This window comes from Anabrus simplex, chromosome 7 (assembly GCF_040414725.1).
Source record: "Anabrus simplex isolate iqAnaSimp1 chromosome 7, ASM4041472v1, whole genome shotgun sequence".
NCBI classification, from domain to species: domain Eukaryota; kingdom Metazoa; phylum Arthropoda; class Insecta; order Orthoptera; family Tettigoniidae; genus Anabrus; species Anabrus simplex.
The window spans coordinates 322,234,305-322,253,456 of NC_090271.1; the positions used below are offsets into that span (position 1 = coordinate 322,234,305).

The following is a 19,152-nucleotide window of genomic DNA, read 5'->3' on the forward strand; positions in this document are numbered from 1 at the left end:
TTAACACCATCATGGCACAGCGCGACGCGCTCAAGAGGGCGGTGAATCAGTAACTTCCCTCCCAGTGGTGATGGTGGTGATTATTGTTTTAAGAGGAAGTACAACTAGGCAACCATCCTCTATATAACACTAATCAGAGAGAAAAAATGGAAGGGGTCCGACACTTCGAAAAATGAAGGTATCGGCCAAAGAAAGACAAGGGCCACGAAGGGCGTGAAAATGAAAGCCTCCCTAGCCCTCGCAAACCTAATAGCGTCGGGGTCGGAAAAGAACAAGAGTTGACCAAGGGAGGTCGGATAGGATAGTTGAAAGTGAGGAGCCTGGCACAAGTAAGTGGAAGCAATGCCAGGACTCAGCTAAGGGCCCCATGGTCGCCAACCCACGCTCCAAAGTTCAGAGCCCCTGGGGCCCCTTTTAGTCGCCTCTTACGACAGGCAGGGGATACCGTGGGTGTTATTCTACCGCCCCCACCCACAGGACTTCCCTCCCAACCACCACAGCACAGTGCGACGATCACCGAGTCGAGTTAGTGGGGGGGAGGGGGCGTGGATAGTACGGTCGTGACTTCGCGTTCCTTCGAAGAATGTCTTTGCTCACTGTCGGAGGCAGACCTTTACATACCCTGATGAAGGCCAATGCAATTTTCTAGAGAACTCAGCTTTGTTAATAAATATAGGTGGCCTTTATCCAGTTAGCACATTATTTCTTTATTTTAATACAGTGAACCACGAAAACCCACGTTCATTAATTATTTAGTTTTCTTCCAGTAGTGGTGGTTGTGATTATTGTCTTAAGAGGAAGTACAACTGGGCAACCATTCTCTATTCTTCTTCCGGGTTGAACCGTGCTCTTGTTTTCTGTACATATTTGCTAATGCTTCGTATACATTGCAGTATTCTTTGCCTGCGATACTGATTACCACGGATCGTGTAGGGGTATTTCAGTCGCCTTGACAAAGAATACTGCAATGTATTGGAAACGTCGACAAACTGTACGTAATGTACAGAAAACAACAACACGGCTCAACCCAAAAGAACAAAATAACTCCACACACCGTGGAAGCTTCCCTTCTAAAATCAGTAAAATTGTTTTGAAAGTGACTTAGAATATTTTTGTTTACATGGGTTCGGTTATGAGCATAACTATCGTAAGCATTAATTTGATTCTTCTGATCTGTTCCAGAGTCGGCAGAGGTCGGTGACGAGGCGCTCGCCGTCCAGATGCCGCAATGCTAGCGGCAGCAGCGTCTGCGCTACTCCTCCTCTTGGTGGCGGACGCTAAAGGCTCCGCGGACGCTGATAACTGCATCCCTTTGGTCCTCCCGAACCCAATATCATGGGAGGCTGTGCCCATTCATCTTCGTCACCTGGCGGAGGACGCTGTGCGCGTTCTTGCCGACGCTATTTCTTCCGATCTGGAGTCGGCCGTAAGCCTGGTGCTCCGCAAACACTCCGAGCTTGAGGCAGTTGCCATCAGAGTGAACTCTAGTGCTCAGTCCTTGGAGGTTGTGCAGTATCGCAGAGAAGATGGGGAGTCTAATTCAACTATGGACACGTTCTGGGAGCTGCTGGATCAAGCCGAGGCTAATGAGAGTGGTGGTTGGTCTCGCCCGTTCAATGACTGCCCGTCTGGCAAGTGGCTGTTCGGCTACACCGTCTTGTTCGCTGAGCCTCTCAGGTAACATCACTTTACTTAATCTAACGTAGATTACTTTCATAGCCGCCTGGTTGTGAATAGTTATCACTTCCTTGAATAGACACAGCCTTCCTGAATCCAAAAATGTACAAATGTCTATGTTCCACAACTAAAGTACATTTTGAATTCCACGAAGATTGTATTATGCTCTTTGTGTGAAAGGTCATGCAATCGATACCACGTGCTCTTTTGTGAGAACCAGCGTATGTCACTCAAGCAATTCTCCTTGAACGGGAATTTTACGTTTTATATCTGTTTAATTTATGTGTGTCCATGGCCATTGGCTGCAACAAATATATTATTGTAGATATGATACCGGCTTTTGGGCTTATGGCCTGTGAAGAAAACAAGGTGAAACTCTTGATGTTTCGCCGAGAACTTTGTTCCGCGTCTTTAGAAGAAAATCTCGACTGTTCACGAGGAAGACTTCTACAATAATGAGGGTTTGAATTTAAGAATTCTTTACCGTTGGACCTGTAGTGGTACGCTCATTCGTTACCAGGTGGCTCGCTGTATGCTGATACAGCGCTCCAAGCGGGAGCTGACGACATTAAGCTCCAATAGAGATGTCAATAGAGGGCATCAGACGAATGAGGGACGAACGTGAAAGAAGCAATAAATAGAAACTAATAAAATAAAATGCAATGAAAGACACCAGGTTAGAGTAGAACAGAACTGAACAATGGTAAAAATGTATGTGGAGAAAACGAGAAGATGATAAGGATGTGTGACGGTATGATGGGGGAGGGGGGAGGGGCATAACCGCTGTATTGACGTCATGAAATACGACATGTAACTCTTAACACATAGCTTGTAATTAAACATCTGGCGATGACGAACGTACGAATTTGGAAAACACCGAAACGAAATAATATAGAAAGGAGAGGGAGGAGAACTACCTACGTAAATTCTTAATGGCTGGCAAGCACGTATTTCTTAATTGATAGCCAGTGTACTTGTTGGAATTGTTAGGAGTTTTACGTATTTCCACAGCTTCCCGTATAATCCTAGACCTGTAGTGTTTAGTGTGAGTAAAAGCTCGAACATCTTGGAACAAGACATCATGACCCAAAGATAGGGCGTACTCAGATATTGCTGACTTATCTGCCTGGTTGTGACGGATGTTTCTTTGGTGGTGTACAAAATTCTCCGTACTTGCGGCAATGTATACATTGGCCAAACATGCCAGTCCATTGGGACTCGCCTCAAGAAACACCGCTTTTCCCACAACTGTCGGGTCGCGGATGAGAACTGTGTCGCACATATGCATTTCACCCTGTTTTAAGGCTTCCTGACGCCAACCCTACCTGGACCAAAGAACAGAACGCTAACCATTTAGTCATAGATCCTGACTTACATAACATTCATTATTAAGTTTTAATAAAACATAATCCCATGTACAGACCTCTTACATCTTTTATAGCAAGACACGAACAGCAAAATAAGAAAACGTCAATGCGTGGATCAAAGATGGACGATTCTTGTATAAATATTTGTATAAATTCAAGAATATTATGAACAAGGCTAGAAATTGTTATATATATTCTCATTTTACGGTCAAGTTACAATGAAACTGTTACAACATAATCATGGTAGACAATATTTAAAAAAATATAAACACTGCAAATACCGACAAAGATCCTCGTAGACAATTCAGTTGTAGTTCCGAGCGTACTATATGGATCTGAGTCTTGTACATGCTACAGACGGCATATTAAAAAGTTGGAACAATATCACCAGCGATGATTAAGGAGAATTGTTCATATAACCTGGCAAGATAGACGCACAATTGCTTTACGTCGCACCGACACAGTTAGGTCCAGGCGATGAGGCAGGAAAGGGCTAGAAGTGGGAAGTAAGTGGCCGTGGCCTTATTTAAGGTACAGCCCCAGCATTTGCCTAGTGTAAAAATGGGAAACCACAGGAAACCAAGGGAAACCATCTTCAGGGCTGCCGACAGTGGGGCTCGGACCCACGATTTCCGGAATACTGGATACTGGTCGCACTAAAGCGACTGCAGCTATCGATCTCGGTGCACAAATGTTAAGGTAGTTGAAGAGGCACAGACCACCAGTATAAAAGCCATTGTATTAAGACGTCAGCTACGATGGACAGGGCATGTAATACGCATGCCCGATAATCCCATTCCCAAGCAAATGGTTTATTCTGAGTTAACAGTGAGTAAACGTTAATTTGGAGGTCAGATGAAGCGGTTTAAGGATGTAATTAAGGCTAACATGAAGATATGCCACATTGATGTTAACAATTGGGACAGGTTAGTCCTCAACCGTTCACCCTGGTGATCTTTAGTTCATCGTGGTACACTACTTTTCTAAGTAAATCCTAGGCGAATAACGAACGATAAGAGACAACGAAGGAAGGAAAAAGAACGAAAAAGGAGAACAATGGCTGCTCCACCTAGAACTATCTGCCATCCCTGTGGGAAATAGTGTGCCTCCCGTATTGGGCAGTTCAATCACCTACGGACTCACAAATGAAGAGAAAATTTCTCATTGGAAGATTAACCTACTCGTTTTCGAGTGTTTGTTATTGTGATGTGTATTTGATAAAAACATAAACACTACAAAAATTACAAAAAACGTGTTCCTAATTTCGTCCCCCGCCAAATTTATCAAAAACACAATTATTTTAATATATTTTTCCATTCTAACCTTACCAAAGATTTTTCATATATTGTATTATTTGAAGGCCACTTTGAAGAATGTTTTCATGTTATTCCTTTTAACATTGTTTTTCGGCGTTACTCCTGGGATGTTAAACGCTTTACTTGCACGTTTTAAATCCATTACATTGTCCCTATTCCTTATCCCACAGCTTGCGTTCTCCCATCCGAAAATAATAATAAGCGTCATAAATATAAAAAATGAAGAGGGACGAAATTACGAACATTCCCTAATTTCTTATAATGGCCGCGACAGTAAGTCACGTCAACCACCTTACTGTAGCAATTACACGACAGGAACTACACTACACGACTGAAATGCAGTCCACTATTTCATACACATATCAGTGCTCACTCTAGCAATAACAGGCTCTTTATTTGAATGCTGCACTAACTCAGCTCAGCATGACAAATGAATCCTTCTTGTACACGGAAACTAAACGTGGTGCACACAACCAGCTTTACTTTTGTCTTTTCCTTAATTTTTAAAATGTTTCCATCTTTTTCCGTTTTCTTATTTTTGCTTATTTTTTCCTTTTATTTTCTAAGGACGACACACACACCCAGTCCCCGAGCCAATGGAAATAACGAATTAAGGTTAAATTCTGCGACCCGGTCGGAAATCGAACCCGGGGCTCCTTGAACCAAAGGCCAGCACACTAACCATTTAGCCATGGGGCCGGACACAGGATGAGCGGATAAACATTAGGTACCACCCGTGCTAACTCGAAATCCCTAGGGGGAGGAAATTAGGTGCGGGGATGGAAATTGTCCCCCCTACCTTACCGTTAAGTTAAAATCACCAGAGTATAAAACAAATATTGTACACAAGAGCCACCAAACGGGTAAGTTACTCCTTTCAAAAATCCGTGCCAGTTGCGTAAATAACTATTATGCTCGACGATGCCGAAAAATAAATATCATATGCCAGAAAACTGAATCTCATTGAGGCTCATTATAGCTCAAGATTCATTATGATACAGGCTCTCCACCAATCAGCTTTCAGATATTCATTATGATACAACTGTTTGACCAGTTAGGTAAGGATAGCATCGCACCTGCGCTCAACGCACTAGCTTCGCACTTGTCTCCAAAATCAAACATGTCGGACACACACATTAACATCAGTGCACCTTCTACTTTCAATATTCCACAACCACACGACACAATCCCGCAAATTCACTTCACCAACTGTACAATAAACAGTTTGTATTCGTAATAAAGCTAGGTTATGATAATTTTCTATCAAAGCTATGAACATAAATGACATTGTCATGGTCGCTGATCCACTCATGGAAAATCAATAGCCCAGCGCATGCGCTCTGTTCAGTAAACGCAGCTGTCAAGCGACATCTCGACAGAAATGTATGAATATTAAAAAATAGAGTTATAATTATCGTCGAGCATGAACAGTCGTATGCAACTCGCCTATAACGGTTATTAAGACACCCGTACTCGTGTCTTAATTATTGCCATTATACGCTTGTTGTATAATGTACTATTACAATACACATGTAGTCTTTATTGTTGGCACGTGTGTTATTAACTAGAACGAAAATAGTTTACTCATATTAGTCATGAACTTCGACTAAGTTGATGTTGAAACGTGAGCATAGTTTGGTGAACTTCGAAAAAATACCGAGTGGGAAATGTAAAAGTGTGCCGAAAAATATTTATAAGACTGACGCCGAATTGGCCCTTGTTAATGAACCTATCACTGCCTATCACTGGAAACCGTGATTTCGATGCACCATTCGCTTGCTGTCAGATGTCTGGGCGTACCCATCTCCCGCATGCTTTGTCACGAGTACGTAAATACGTGTGAGTGAGTGAAAGGAGCGGATATGTTTAGTGACCAGTTGAATACAACACAAAATGGTGCTCACGATTTGAAAAATGTGCGTGTTCACTGTCGAGTGTTATGCGAAGCTCGATTTGTGGACACCCTGCGCGGAACTGACTGTGAAAGTGTTTAAGACTGGAAGTGATTTGACAACAGAAGAAGCAACAGCGCACACCGCGTTGACAACCTTGTCACGAGTTCATGAGGTGTTCAGTGATTAGACGACAATCAGCAGGGGCAGTGCAATCAACTGGCCACCTCGAATACCTGATCTCTCTTCCTGTGGGGTAAATTGAAGGTTCAGGTGTAGTCCAATAATCCTCTGAAAACGCTATTGCTCCTATCCCTCAAGCAGAGTTGCTGCGCGTGTCTCACAGTTTGATAAATCGAGCACTGCGCTGCATCGACGTCAACGGTGGCCATTTCCAGCATCGTCTGCCAAGGGTCAATCCAGCTTCAGTCCTATTTGTAAATATTTTTCGGGCCAGTTTTGTTTTCCCCATCTTGTAGTTTCTGAGATATGAACCTACAAAATGGACCATAAAACATTGTTTGTTTAATGTCGAGGTGCCCTCAACTGAACCACAGCTACATGCATGTTTTAGGATCTTCAACACCTTTCTGATGCTAGGAAAACTCCAGTATAATCCTATGCTTTCAATCGTTATCGGTCCTGCACGTCAGTCATGCCTGGTTTACACGATGCCAGATGCTGAGACAATTGTTGGTGGCAGTTGTCCAGTGATTATTGCCGAACAAATGCTGATCAGTCCAGTTGAACGAGAAGCCCCTCCCACGAGTAAGCCATTGCCACGCCAGTAGCCGACGAGAGATGGCTGAGTGAGCAGCGTCTATAGTGCCCCGTGAGGAATTCAATTTATTTTGTAATACAGTAGAAGTCCGATAGTCCGGCACGATCGGGACCGGCCCGGTGCCGGATTACCGAAAATGCCGGACTATCGGGCGGTACCTCTTACTACGATATAGGTTAAGTCGTACAGTGAAAACAGCTCTAACACCGTGTTTTGCCGTAAAATGTTGATCAGCAGAATCATTAGTTTAATAACACACTCCTCTTTTCAATCGTGTTGTTTCTTATTGTCATTCGATAATAATGCCGGAGTTCATCGATATTTTTATCTGTAAGTCTTCCTTTACCATTTAGAGACTTTTCGTCTACAACTTCTCTTTTCCTTCTGTCCGCATCAATTTTTGAAGGCATGTTTCCATCCGTTTTTGAACGTGGCCCACACATTCAATTTTTTAAATCTGGTTTTTTATCATATGGTTGGCTTTCCAGTACTCAGTGTAGCCCACAGCCTTCCAGACTGAATATTTCCAGAGATAGAGATATTTAAGTAGGCTAAGTCAAACGCATAACAACTGGATTTTTTTTTTTTTTTTTTTTTTTGGCATTCGGGTCGAAGCCCACTCAGCCAGTGAATTATGAATGGAAGGGAGTTTTATAGGAACTTATGTTTTAATTTATTTGTTGCTCGGAGACAGGAGAGATGGATTCGTCTTCTCATCATAATGCCTATGAGGACATCCAGTGGTACGCGTGACTAGGCCGTGGATCAGAAGAAGGTAGGAGTGTTGTAGTACTATAGGGTAAGTTCGATGCTAGGCGAAGGACTTAGATTCGCAGTCCAATGTCAGAAAGAAATGCGTATAACTCAAAGTAAGCAGATTGATCACTTTTGTGGAGAATTGACGAAAGAATAGGGGGTAATTGGTATCCTAATGCCAATAAATTTTGAAGTAGGCAAGTAGTGCGTACAAAGTGGTGTGGACATCCAAAGAATATATGATTAAGATCGGCAACGGTATCAGCTGAACATGAACAGAAGGGAGATTGTAGTACTTGGATTTTGTGCAGATGCTGAGGGAAACAACCATGATGAAACTTCATTCTTGCGATTGCTCTGATGAATTGACACGAATAGGGACGCTGATGGTGCCAAAGAACGTTTGGAATATCTGGATGGATAGTGGCATAGTGTTTTCCGCGTTGTTGGGAGGTATCATGCCACTCGTTGTTCCACGCCGTCAATTGCCGTCGACGAAGCAAGGAGGTGCAATCCGATGCTGGAACTGTCGTGTAAGTCTGTTGGCCTTCAGTGGCAGCAGATCGTGCTGCTTTGTCTGCTAGCTCATTGCCTGGGATTCCTACATGGGCTTTTACCCACACAAATGAAACTTTCTTCCCCTGTGTCTCAAGTCGATGTACCTGTGCAATAATCTCGTGTACGAGAATCAAAGATGATGTCCGTGAGTTAATGGTTTGTAGACTCTGCAGTGCTGATCTAGAATCAGACAATACCACAATCAACCGCTCAGGAAGATTTGCAGCGTATTCGAGGGCCCCCAAAATGGCTGTAAGCTCAGCCGTAAATATAGATGCTGTCGGAGGTAGCTTGAACTTACCACAACTGCCGGATTGAACATCGATATAGGCGCTACCCACTGTATTACAGTCCTTTGATCCATCTGTGTAGATGTGTCGGGCGTGTGGCCATTCTGCCAGATAACGTTTCAGGCTGACATCGTTACAGTTCACAGTGATCTCAAATGATGTTTCTAGTCGAATATCCAGTTTCTTAATAGTAGTTTCAAAAGAACAGTTAAAACTGGGATGGGTATCTGTAGTGCTTATAATACGCCTGCAACCACTGAGATTGGTAAATTCATCCACTAGGATCGGTTGACGTTTCTTTCTCCAGTAGCGTGAAGTCAGTACTAGGGTAGTCAGCTTGGATATCTTGTGAAGTATTGGAGACTCCCTGTATTGAAAAAGTTTGAAAATATATTTCCCCGCTAGATATTGCCTTCGTAGATGGAGAGGAGGTTCGAGTGTTTCAAGTAGCAGAGCATTTGTAGGTGTAGTCTGCATTGCTCCTATGCAGAGTCTAAGGGCTTTATACTGACATTTGTCTAGTTTAGTTAACAATGTTTTGGAAGCCGTAGCAAAGAATCCACTTCCATAATCCAGGAGAGGTCGAATCAAACTTCTGTACAGTTGCAGCGCAATTTTCGGGTCACAGCCCCACCAAGAGCCGCTAATGGCTCGTAAGATATTGACTGAAATATCACACTTACGGAGCACATGATGAATATGTGGAGACCATGTCAATTTGTGATCGATGAGAAGTCCTAGATAAGGCACCACCACCTTGTAGGGAAATAAGTAGGAACCCAGATGAATCGTGTCCAGTGGGGGTCTCGAATGTCGAGTGTAGATAGAGACTGCTGATTTTCCTGCAGATATCGTTAATCCATGGTTATGAAGCCAAGGAGTGAAAGTCCTCATGGCAACCGTCATATGTTCTTGACACTTGTCCAAGGATTCAGCTTCTGTATAAATGCAAATATCATCAGCATAATGAAGAACTTGAATCTCAGGAGAAAATATAGATGTGAGGTCTGCTGTGTATATGTTAAAAAGCAACGGAGACAAGATAGAGCCTTGTGGAAGACCTTGGGATGTCATTCGAGGACCAATTGTCGTGCCATTGTGAAACATGGTGAGATGTCTATCTTGTAGAAGGCAACTGAGGTTCCCAATAAAGTCCTCTGGGAGATGTAGGAAGCGTAATTTGTCTTCTAAGACGGGAATAAGCACGCTGTCATACGCAGAAGACAGATCAGTGTACAATGCCACAACGTAATTGTTATTGCACAGACCAAGTTGGATGTCTGTAATTAGATGTACAAGTGTATCTATTGTACCTTTCCCACGTCGAAAACCCATTTGTTGAGGTGGTAGCAGCTTGTGATGTTCTACCCACCATTCTAATCGATGCTTAATCATCCTTTCCATAGTCTTGTACAAGCAGGATATCAAGGACAGTGAGCGATAGGATGAAGACAGTCGTGGATTTTTCCCATTCTTCAATAATGGTACCAGACGTATAAGTTTAAATGACGGAGGATGCACTCTTTGAAACCACATCCTGTTCATCAGCTTAAGTAGTTTCTTATGTCCATCACTAGACATGTTGAGTAACATTGGGTAATGGATGTTATCTGGGCCTGGGGAAGTATTATTACTCGTTTTCAAGGCTTTAATAAGTTCTTTAAATTCAAATGGACGAAGTAGTGGATGGAAATTATCTTCATGGCCATTGCGTGGTAAATAACCTATATGAGCTGAAGGAGGGGCCATTTTTCTCAGGATGTCCTCTTTTATTGGTATCGTACATGTAGATGTAAACTGAGGGCAGTTCTGTGAGTTTCGGAAACGACGAATATTCCGCCACATCGTAGCAGGAGAGATAGATGAGTTGAGAGAAGTACAATATTGGCGCCAACCCTGACGCTTTTTAAGCTTGAATAAGCGTTTTGCTTTCGCTTGAGTTTGTTGTACGGTGAGGAAATTAGCTTCAGAAGCATCCTGTTTATAATGATGGAGTGCCACACGCCTGTCATGCAACGCAGCTTGACATTCGTTATCCCACCAGGGAGTTGGAGGTCGTTTGCTGTATGCATATGGTCTGTTTTGTGGAATTGTAAGGCAGGCTGCTCGATTAATGGAATCGCAGAATGTTTCGTAGTCTCTGATAATGTCATTCGTTTCGTAGTATTCTTCCAGGATGAGATCTATTGCCTCCTTGTAACTTGCCCAGTCAGCTTGTCGAATTTTCCAACGATATGTTGGGTAGATGGTATGAGGAATGGTTGATGTATTAGTCGATGTTAATAATATTGGAAAGTGGTCAGATCCTAGAGTATCCTGTAGAACCTGCCAGGAGAAGTCGAGTGCTATTGAAGGAGATGCAAAAGTAACATCTACTGCCGAAGGAGCTTGATTAGGTCGGGAAATTCGGGTAGGGGACCCATCATTCAGTAGCACTAAGTTTTCTTCTTCAGCTACACCCATGAGTTGTATTCCATGTGAGTCAGTAGAAGAACTTCCCCAATTCAAGTGGTGTGAGTTGACGTCTCCGAAGATAAGTACAGGCTGTGAAAGTTGGGAAAACAGTCGACGCAGTTCGTGTACAGATACCAGTTGGTTAGGTGATCGGTATACGGAAACAATAGTTAACGGTGAACCCCTGTAGTTAACCTTGATGGCACATGTTTCCAATTTCGATCCTCGAAGATTAAGAGTTATTTGATCATAAATGATGTTCTTCTGGAGGAGAATTCCAACCCCTCCATAACCATCACCACGATCACTTCTTATAAAATTGTAGCCTGGAAGCTGAAAGGGGGTAGTATCCTTCAGCCAGGTCTCACTAACTACACACATTGAAACGGAGTAATCTCGCAGTAGAGTCTGAAGGCTAAGTTTATGCGCTCGTATTGAGTGACAGTTCCACTGTATTATTTTATTCAGTTGATGTGTGGTATCCATGGTTATTCTGATTTAAAAGTGATGAAATAACGTCACGTATATGAGAGGGATCAATTTCCGAGGAGGCCGTGTTTTTAAGCGTCAAAATAAACTGGACAATGTTTTCAAGCAGTGGAGTTGTAGGTAGAGCCTGTGGTGTTGTTTGAGGCTGTTGACTTGGTTGAACTTGTTGTGTAGGATATATAGGTCCAGTGGAATTGGCAGCAGAACGCTGTCCATTGTAGTATGTTTTCCACTGGTTGTGAACTGGAACTCTAGACTTTGGGGTGGAAGGACGTTTGGGTGTAAAACGAGAGGACACCTTAGAGGTACTAGGGAAAGAAGAGTTGGAAAGGTTATTGGTGGGAAGTGGCCCACGTGCAGGGAAAGGAAGGGGTGGAAATTCCTTGTGATAAGATGTACTTGCTGGAGGAGTGTTATTTTGCATCACAGTATTAGCATATGTGCTTGTAGATTCCATTTCGAGTGCTTGCTCAATGGTGATATTTAAATGGGCCATATTATATTTAATCCTACGCTGTCGTTCGTATTCTGGACAGGATCGATCATCTGCACGATGAGGGCCAGAGCAGTAAATACATTTAGGCGGATCTGGAGTAAGGCAATCTGCAGTGATGTGACTGTCGCCGCAGCATGCACAGCGTGCTTTGCTACGACACTGTTTATTTACGTGGCCGTATTTAAGACATTGGTAGCAAAGGGTTACATTCTGGACGTAAGGTTCTACACCACACCGAGTGTTAAATATATACACGTAAGGAGGTAAAGTGCGACCTTCAAATACAACACGCAACAGTTGCCGAGGCACTAGTACAGTCTGTCCGTCTCGTACAAGTTTACGGTGAAAGCGATGTACTTCTAATATTTTCTTATCTGACTGAATTTCTGAAAGTAATTCTTCCTCCGAGAAGGACGTATCTACTGCACGAATAAGACCTGTCTTCACCGTTAGATGCCTTGGTATGTAAAGACTGAGTGAGGGGGATTGTAACTGAGCAAGCCTGTTTGCACAGGTAGCGGAAGAAAGTTCTATTTGAACCCTATTACGTCCCTTTGTAGTAATGTTCATTATAGAAGTACGCATGTCTGGAATTAAGGCCCTAATACACTTTCCCACGGACATTGGATGTAACCGGCCGATATTTTTAGTTACCGCACCTGCCTCATCCGGTTTATGTTCAGCATACACTATGAACGGACCTTCATCATCTAACTTATAGAGGTATGACTCATGCTGAGCGCTGCTTCGTACCTGTTGACTTGGAGCAAGCTGGCTAGCTGTATGCTGAGACGTATTCAACTGCACAGGCTGCACAGATGGGGCTGGCGGAATTGGGCAGCTAGTTCGATGTTCATGAGAATTTTCACTGGCACTTATTGACACTGATAGCTTCTTCACACTTAGGCCCTCTTCATTCCAATAATGTTTTTTACCAGGAAAAGGGTTCTGAAAATAGTCGTACAAGAGCTGTTTGAAAAATTAATACTTTTATTCCCATATTTTGTACAACTTAATCTACCCAAGTTTTTATCGTGCTGTTCTTTCTTTCTTAATCTGTTTACCCTGCAGGGTTGGTTTTTCCCTTGGAATCAGCGAGAGATCTCGTTGCCTTAAGTTAGGTATCATCCCTGCATTTGCCTGCAGGAGAAGTGGGAAACCACGGAAAACCACTTCGAGGATTGCCGAGGTGGGAATCGAACCCACTTCTACTCAGTTGTCCTCCCGAAGCTGAAGCCCTCGTACCACTTTTCAAATTTCGTGGCAGAGCCGGGAATCGAACCCGGGCCTCAGCGGGAGGAAGCTAATCACGATAACCACTACACCACAGAGGTGGTCGTGCTGTTCGCGCGACGAATTAATGCACTAACTAGGATGAGTTGGTCATAGAAGCAGGAGACACAATAATTAGTATGGCATCTTGCGCGAGTGATAAAAGCCGTTTTTTGCATTTTGGTAGGATATTTTCAGAACCCCTTTCCCACAAAAAAAAAATATTCGAATTGATTCGAAAATGAACATTATTGAAGACACCCTAATTTGTGAGAGATGTGAAATACTTGAAAAAATCGTCCATCGGTGGGATTCGATGCCGCGAACCTGCACTTACAAAGCGGAGCGCTTGACGTTGCGCCATGAGCTCGTTGCTTTTTCGGCAAAGTTAGCACATGCGCGCACTGGAATTTTTTATTAATTATTTCCTCAGAAACGGCTGAAAATTGCGCCTTACTACCTGTTAAAAATAGAGTAGGCGAAGCTTTATCTGATCCTGTAATAATTAAGAGGGAAATTCCTCAAGGCAATATTACTGGACCTTTATGTTTTCTAATATATGTCAATGATATGCGTAAAAAAGTGGAATCAGAGATAAGGCTGTTTGCAGATGATGTTATTTTGTACAGAGTAATAAATAAGTTACAAGATTGTGAGCGGCTGCAGGGTGACATCGATAGTGGTGTGAGATGGACGGTGGACAATGGTATGATGATAAACGGGGTTAAAAGTCAGGTTGTGAGTTTCACAAATAGGAAAAGTCCTCCCAGTTTCAATTACTGTGTTGACGGGGTAAAAGTTCCTTTTGGGGATCATTGTAAGTACCTAGGTGTTAATATAAGAAAAGACCTCCATTGGGGTAATCACATAAATATGATTGTTTAAGATCTCTAGACGTGGTTGTGAGGGTATTTAGAGGTTGTAGTAAGGATGTAAAGGAGAGGCCATATAAGTCTCTGGTAAGACCCCAACTAGAGTATGGTTCCAGTGTATGGGACCCTCAACAGAATTACTTGATTCAAGAACTGAAAAAAATCCAAAGAAAAGCAACTCGATTTGTTCTGAGTGATTTCCGACAAAAGAGTAGCATTACAAAAATGTTGCAAATTTTGGGCTGGGAAGACTTGGGACAAAGGAGACGAGCTGCTCGACTAAGTGGTATGTTCCGAGCTGTCAATGGAGAGATGGCGTGGGAGAATATCAATAGACGAATAAGTGTGAATGGTGTCTTTAAAAGTAGGAAAATATCACAATAGGAAGATAAAGTTGGAATTCAAGAGGACAAACTGGGGCAAATATTCGTTTATAGGAAGGGGAGTTAGGTGTTGGAATAACTTACCAAGGTAAATGTTCAATAAATTTCCAGTCAGGATTGATTGATTGATTGATTGATTGATTGATTGATTGATTGATTGATTGATTGATTGATTGATTGATTGATTGATTGATTGATTGATTGATTGATTGATTGATTGATTGATTGATTGATTGATTGATTGATTGATTGATCACGCCCTATAGGTGGACTGAATAGGTCCTCCATGTGCCATAGCTTCCCTGTGGCGGGGGTCGCTGCTGGGACCAGTTGGTTGTCCACAGTCTACGCCTGGAGACAATGAATCGCCTAGACAACTGGACCGAATTGTTGACACGTAGCCAATAATTGTAACCAGTCAACTATCTTCTGGCAATTGTCTCATCAACAGGCGTCGTGTGACCTAGGCTTTATGACGAGTTCAAAAGCTACCAGAACGCATCCAGGGCAAGCGTACAAGTTCAGGGCAGATGACGTGAAAACAGTAGGTTTAGCGAGTAGAGACAAAGCGAAACATTGCAGCAGGTACACGACCACTTGGCTATGTTTGAATGTTAAACTTAACTCACTTCATTCCCATGCAAACGCATTTATTCAATAAGTTCAATAACAAATAGTAGAATAATGAGATCAAACAGAAGAGGTAGTAATTGATATATTTAAGCATTTAAAAATTGAATTAAAATGCCGTAATAACAATAATAATAACGTCCACCTCTGTGGTGCAGTGGTAAGTAAAATTAGCTGCCACCCCCGGAGAAACGGGTTCGATTCCCGGCTCCGCCATGAAATTTGAAAAGTGGTACGAGGGCTGGATTGGGGTCCACTCAGCCTCGGGAGGGCAAATGAGTATATGTGCAATCGATTTCCACCTCAGCCATCCTGAAAGTGTACTTCCGTAGTTTCCCACTTCTCCAGGCAAATGCCGGAATAGTACGTAACTTAAGGCCACAGCCGCCTTCTTCCCTCTTTTTTGTCTACCCCTTCCAATCTTCCAATCCCCCCAACAAGGCCCTGCTCAGCATAGCAGGGGAGGCCGCCTGGGCGAGGTACTGGTCATTCTCCGCAGTTGTATCCACCGGCTCAATGTGTCACGCTCCAGAACACTGCCCTTGAGGCGGTAGAGGTGGGATCTCTCGCTGAGTCCGAGGGAAGAGCCAACCCTGCAGGGTAAACAGATTAGGAAAGAATAATAATAATAATAATAATAATAATAATAATAATAATAATAATAATAATAATAATAGTAGTAATAATAATAATTCATCTCAAAAATCACGGGGCACAGGATGGGCATCCGGCCTTAAATCCCGGCTAAAAACAAAATGAACCTCGGTGGCTGCAGTGGCCCAGAAATAAGTGGGATAAGCTGAAGTAGTAACAATATAATAATTTTATTACCGAGGAAGTGGCTGTGCGGTTTGGTTCTTGTGGCTGTCACCTTGCATTCGGGAGATAGTGGGTTCGAACCCCACTGTTAACAGCCCTGAATATGGTTTTCTGTGGTTTCCATTTTCATTTCTCACACCTCAGTTAAGGCCACGGTCTCGCTGCTTTTCCATTCCCAGCCCTTTCCTATCCCATCGTGCACCGTAAAACAGATTGTAAAGAAAACAATGTTATTGCTTCCACGTCCCACTAACTACTTTCGTCGGTTTTCGGAGATGCTAAAGTGCCGGAATTTTGTCCCGCAATTTTTAAGTGCCAGTAAATTTACCGACACACGAGGCTATTTGAGCATCTTCAAACACAGTGGGACTGAGCCAGGATCGAACCTGCCAAGTTGGAGTCAGAAGGCCTCAGCTGTCTTAGCCACTCATCCCGACTTCTTCTTCTTCTTCTTATTATTATTATTATTTTCGTTTCAGCCATCTATGGGCTGCGATTACGCAACTTCCATTGCTTTCTCAAGTTCTTTCTCCTTCCTCTTTCGTCAGTATTCCTTCATCCGTTGCCTTGGTCGTGCTCGTTCTTCTGCCGAGAATACTCTATTCTTCCTCGTTTTCTCATCAGCTAGGTCCTTCTTCTCCGCAACTCTCTGCCTGAAGATTTTTCTGTTTGTTATAACTTCTGCCGTGATCCCACATTTTTCTAAATCTCGGTGGACTTCTTTTACCCACGGGACTTGTGTCTTCCTGTTCTCCTGGAAGGTGAGGATCCTGTTGGCGAGTCTCTCCGATCCCATCCTTTTAATATGTCCGTAGAAGGTCAATCTCCTCTTTTTCATTGTGGTGGTGATTTTTGGTATAGTTCTCGGTTTGGTCTCATGCGAAACGTAAACTTGTCTGATGATGTTATTATTATTATTATTATTATTATTATTATTATTATTATTATTATTATTATTATTATTATTATTATTATTAATTGCAAGGCAAAACTTCTGCGCCAAATACCAAACAAATAATGTTGTTTCTCTGGCCATAAACTCATACCACGTATCTTGCCTGGTTTTGGATTTCAGACTTGGCTGTGTGTGTCGGCGTATTATCAGAAGATTGATGGGGTAAAATTATGTACTAACAATGACTTCGGCTTTGAAATAGTTGCACATATTCGATGTGCATGAATCTCATGAGATGTCACATGCGAGAGGGATCCCAGAAGAGATTAATTCCCCCTTCACCAACTCCTAAAACTCCAATCGCTGTACTGGCTGAGTGTGCACGTTCCACGAATACAGTTTGTGGCCTCTGCTACACTAAATTAGGCCGGAAGGAAGTGGAGCACGTGCAGGGATACCGAGAGGAAGTCCTGCAATATTAATACGTACAACTCGAGCCGCCTCTTTCAAAATTGAAGCAGGGAAAAGCAGGCTTTATCTTTGACACTCCGTTGTTCATATTCATTTATCAGTTGGTCACGGGAGGCTCTTGGTACTCGCAGGGAAAATGATCCCTGAACAAAACTTCATCATTGTGCCTGAAGTCAGAGCATATCTCAAGGGAAAAGAGCACAGTCATGCTGGTGGACTAAAATGCGGCATACTGTAGGCGGTGGTGGTGGGGATTGAAGACACTGTACAACAGTAAATGAAAGCGCCCACTTCGACTTCGGTCTCCTCACCTTGCAGTCAGCATCTGAACTAGGTGAATGAGTAGAGTCATTATTTCCAACTGCAGTGAGGTGATTATTGTTCCCGGTAAAGAAAGCCAAGAATAATGGCCGAGAGCATTCGTCGTCCTGACCACACGACACCTCATAATCTGCAGACCTTTGAATAAAAATGCGGAAATGAATTAAAGAGTACCTTGTGAGACCTTCCTCCTAGTGAGAAATAACAATCTAATTAAACGTCTCGAGTCTCAGGAACATTGTCTAAATTCAGAGAATTTAGTAGAGATAAAAATATCCTAACCCACATTCCAGACGTTTAGCGTCAGAGTAGCCTAATGAAAATTTGTCCAAAAATTAATTTAGGTGAGGAGGGTAGAATGGTACAGATCTCTGCACATGGTTATGAGAGTATTTAGGGGTTGTAGTAAGGATGTAAAAGAGAGAGCATATTTGTCTGTGGTGAGACCCCAATTAGAGTATGGTTCCAGTGTATGGGACCCTTACCAGGATTACTTGATTCAGAAACTGGAAAAAATCCAAAGAAAACCAGCTCGATTTGTTCTGGGCGATTTCCGACAAAAGAGTAGCGTTACAAAAATGTTGCAAAGTTTGGGCTGGGAAGACTTGGGAGAAAGGAAACGAGCTGGTCGACTAAGTGGTATGGCCCAAGCTGTCAGTGGAGAGATGGCGTGGGAGGACATCAGTAGACGAATAAGTTTGGATGGTGTCTTTAAAAGTAGGAAAGATCACAATATGAAAATAAAGTTGGAATTCAAGAGGATAAATTGGGGCAAATATTCGTTTATAGGAAGGGGAGTTAGGGATTGGAATAACTTACCAAGGTAGATGTTCAATAAATTTGCAATCATTTAAGAAAAGGCAAGGAAAACAACAGATAGGGAATCTGCCACCTGGGCGACTGCCCTAAATGCAGATCAGTAGTGATTGATTGATTGATTGATTGATTGATTGATTGATTGATTGATTGATTGATTGATTGATTGATTGATTGATTGATTGATTGATTGATTGATTGATTGATTGATTGATTGATTGATTGATTGATTGATTGATTGATTGATTGATTGATTGATTGATTGATTGATTGATTGATTGATTGATTGATTGATTGATTGATTGATTGATTGATTGATTGATTGATTGATTGATTGATTGATTGATTGATTGATTGAAGTTTTCAAATGCGAGTGATCGTTGAAGTTGGTTTGGTTGGGTTTCATCTCTTTCTTTTGCGATGTGAATTCATATTAATTATGTAATATTTACTTATTTGCTTTTATTTTCGATGTGCAACACTTTTGGATCAGTGTTGATATCTGTAAATGGTACGATCTATGTATATACGCTCGCCGAAATTTGATTGTCGATTGTATCTAACTACACTTCTGTGTTCATTGTGTCTGGTGTGGAA

The 19,152-nt window shown here is 42.4% G+C and overlaps 1 protein-coding gene across 1 annotated transcript in view; it reads left to right on the forward strand.

Moving 5' to 3' along the window:
• Window positions 1-1,209: 1,209 nt before the first annotated feature.
• Window positions 1,210-19,152, forward strand: part of smog (G-protein coupled receptor 158 smog) — a 414,899-nt gene continuing 396,956 nt past the window's right edge. Inside the window, exon 1 of the mRNA XM_068228547.1 lies at window positions 1,210-1,677. Within this exon, the coding sequence (XP_068084648.1) occupies window positions 1,229-1,677 (449 nt within the window). The 5' untranslated portion in view covers window positions 1,210-1,228. The remainder of the gene's footprint in view (window positions 1,678-19,152) is intronic.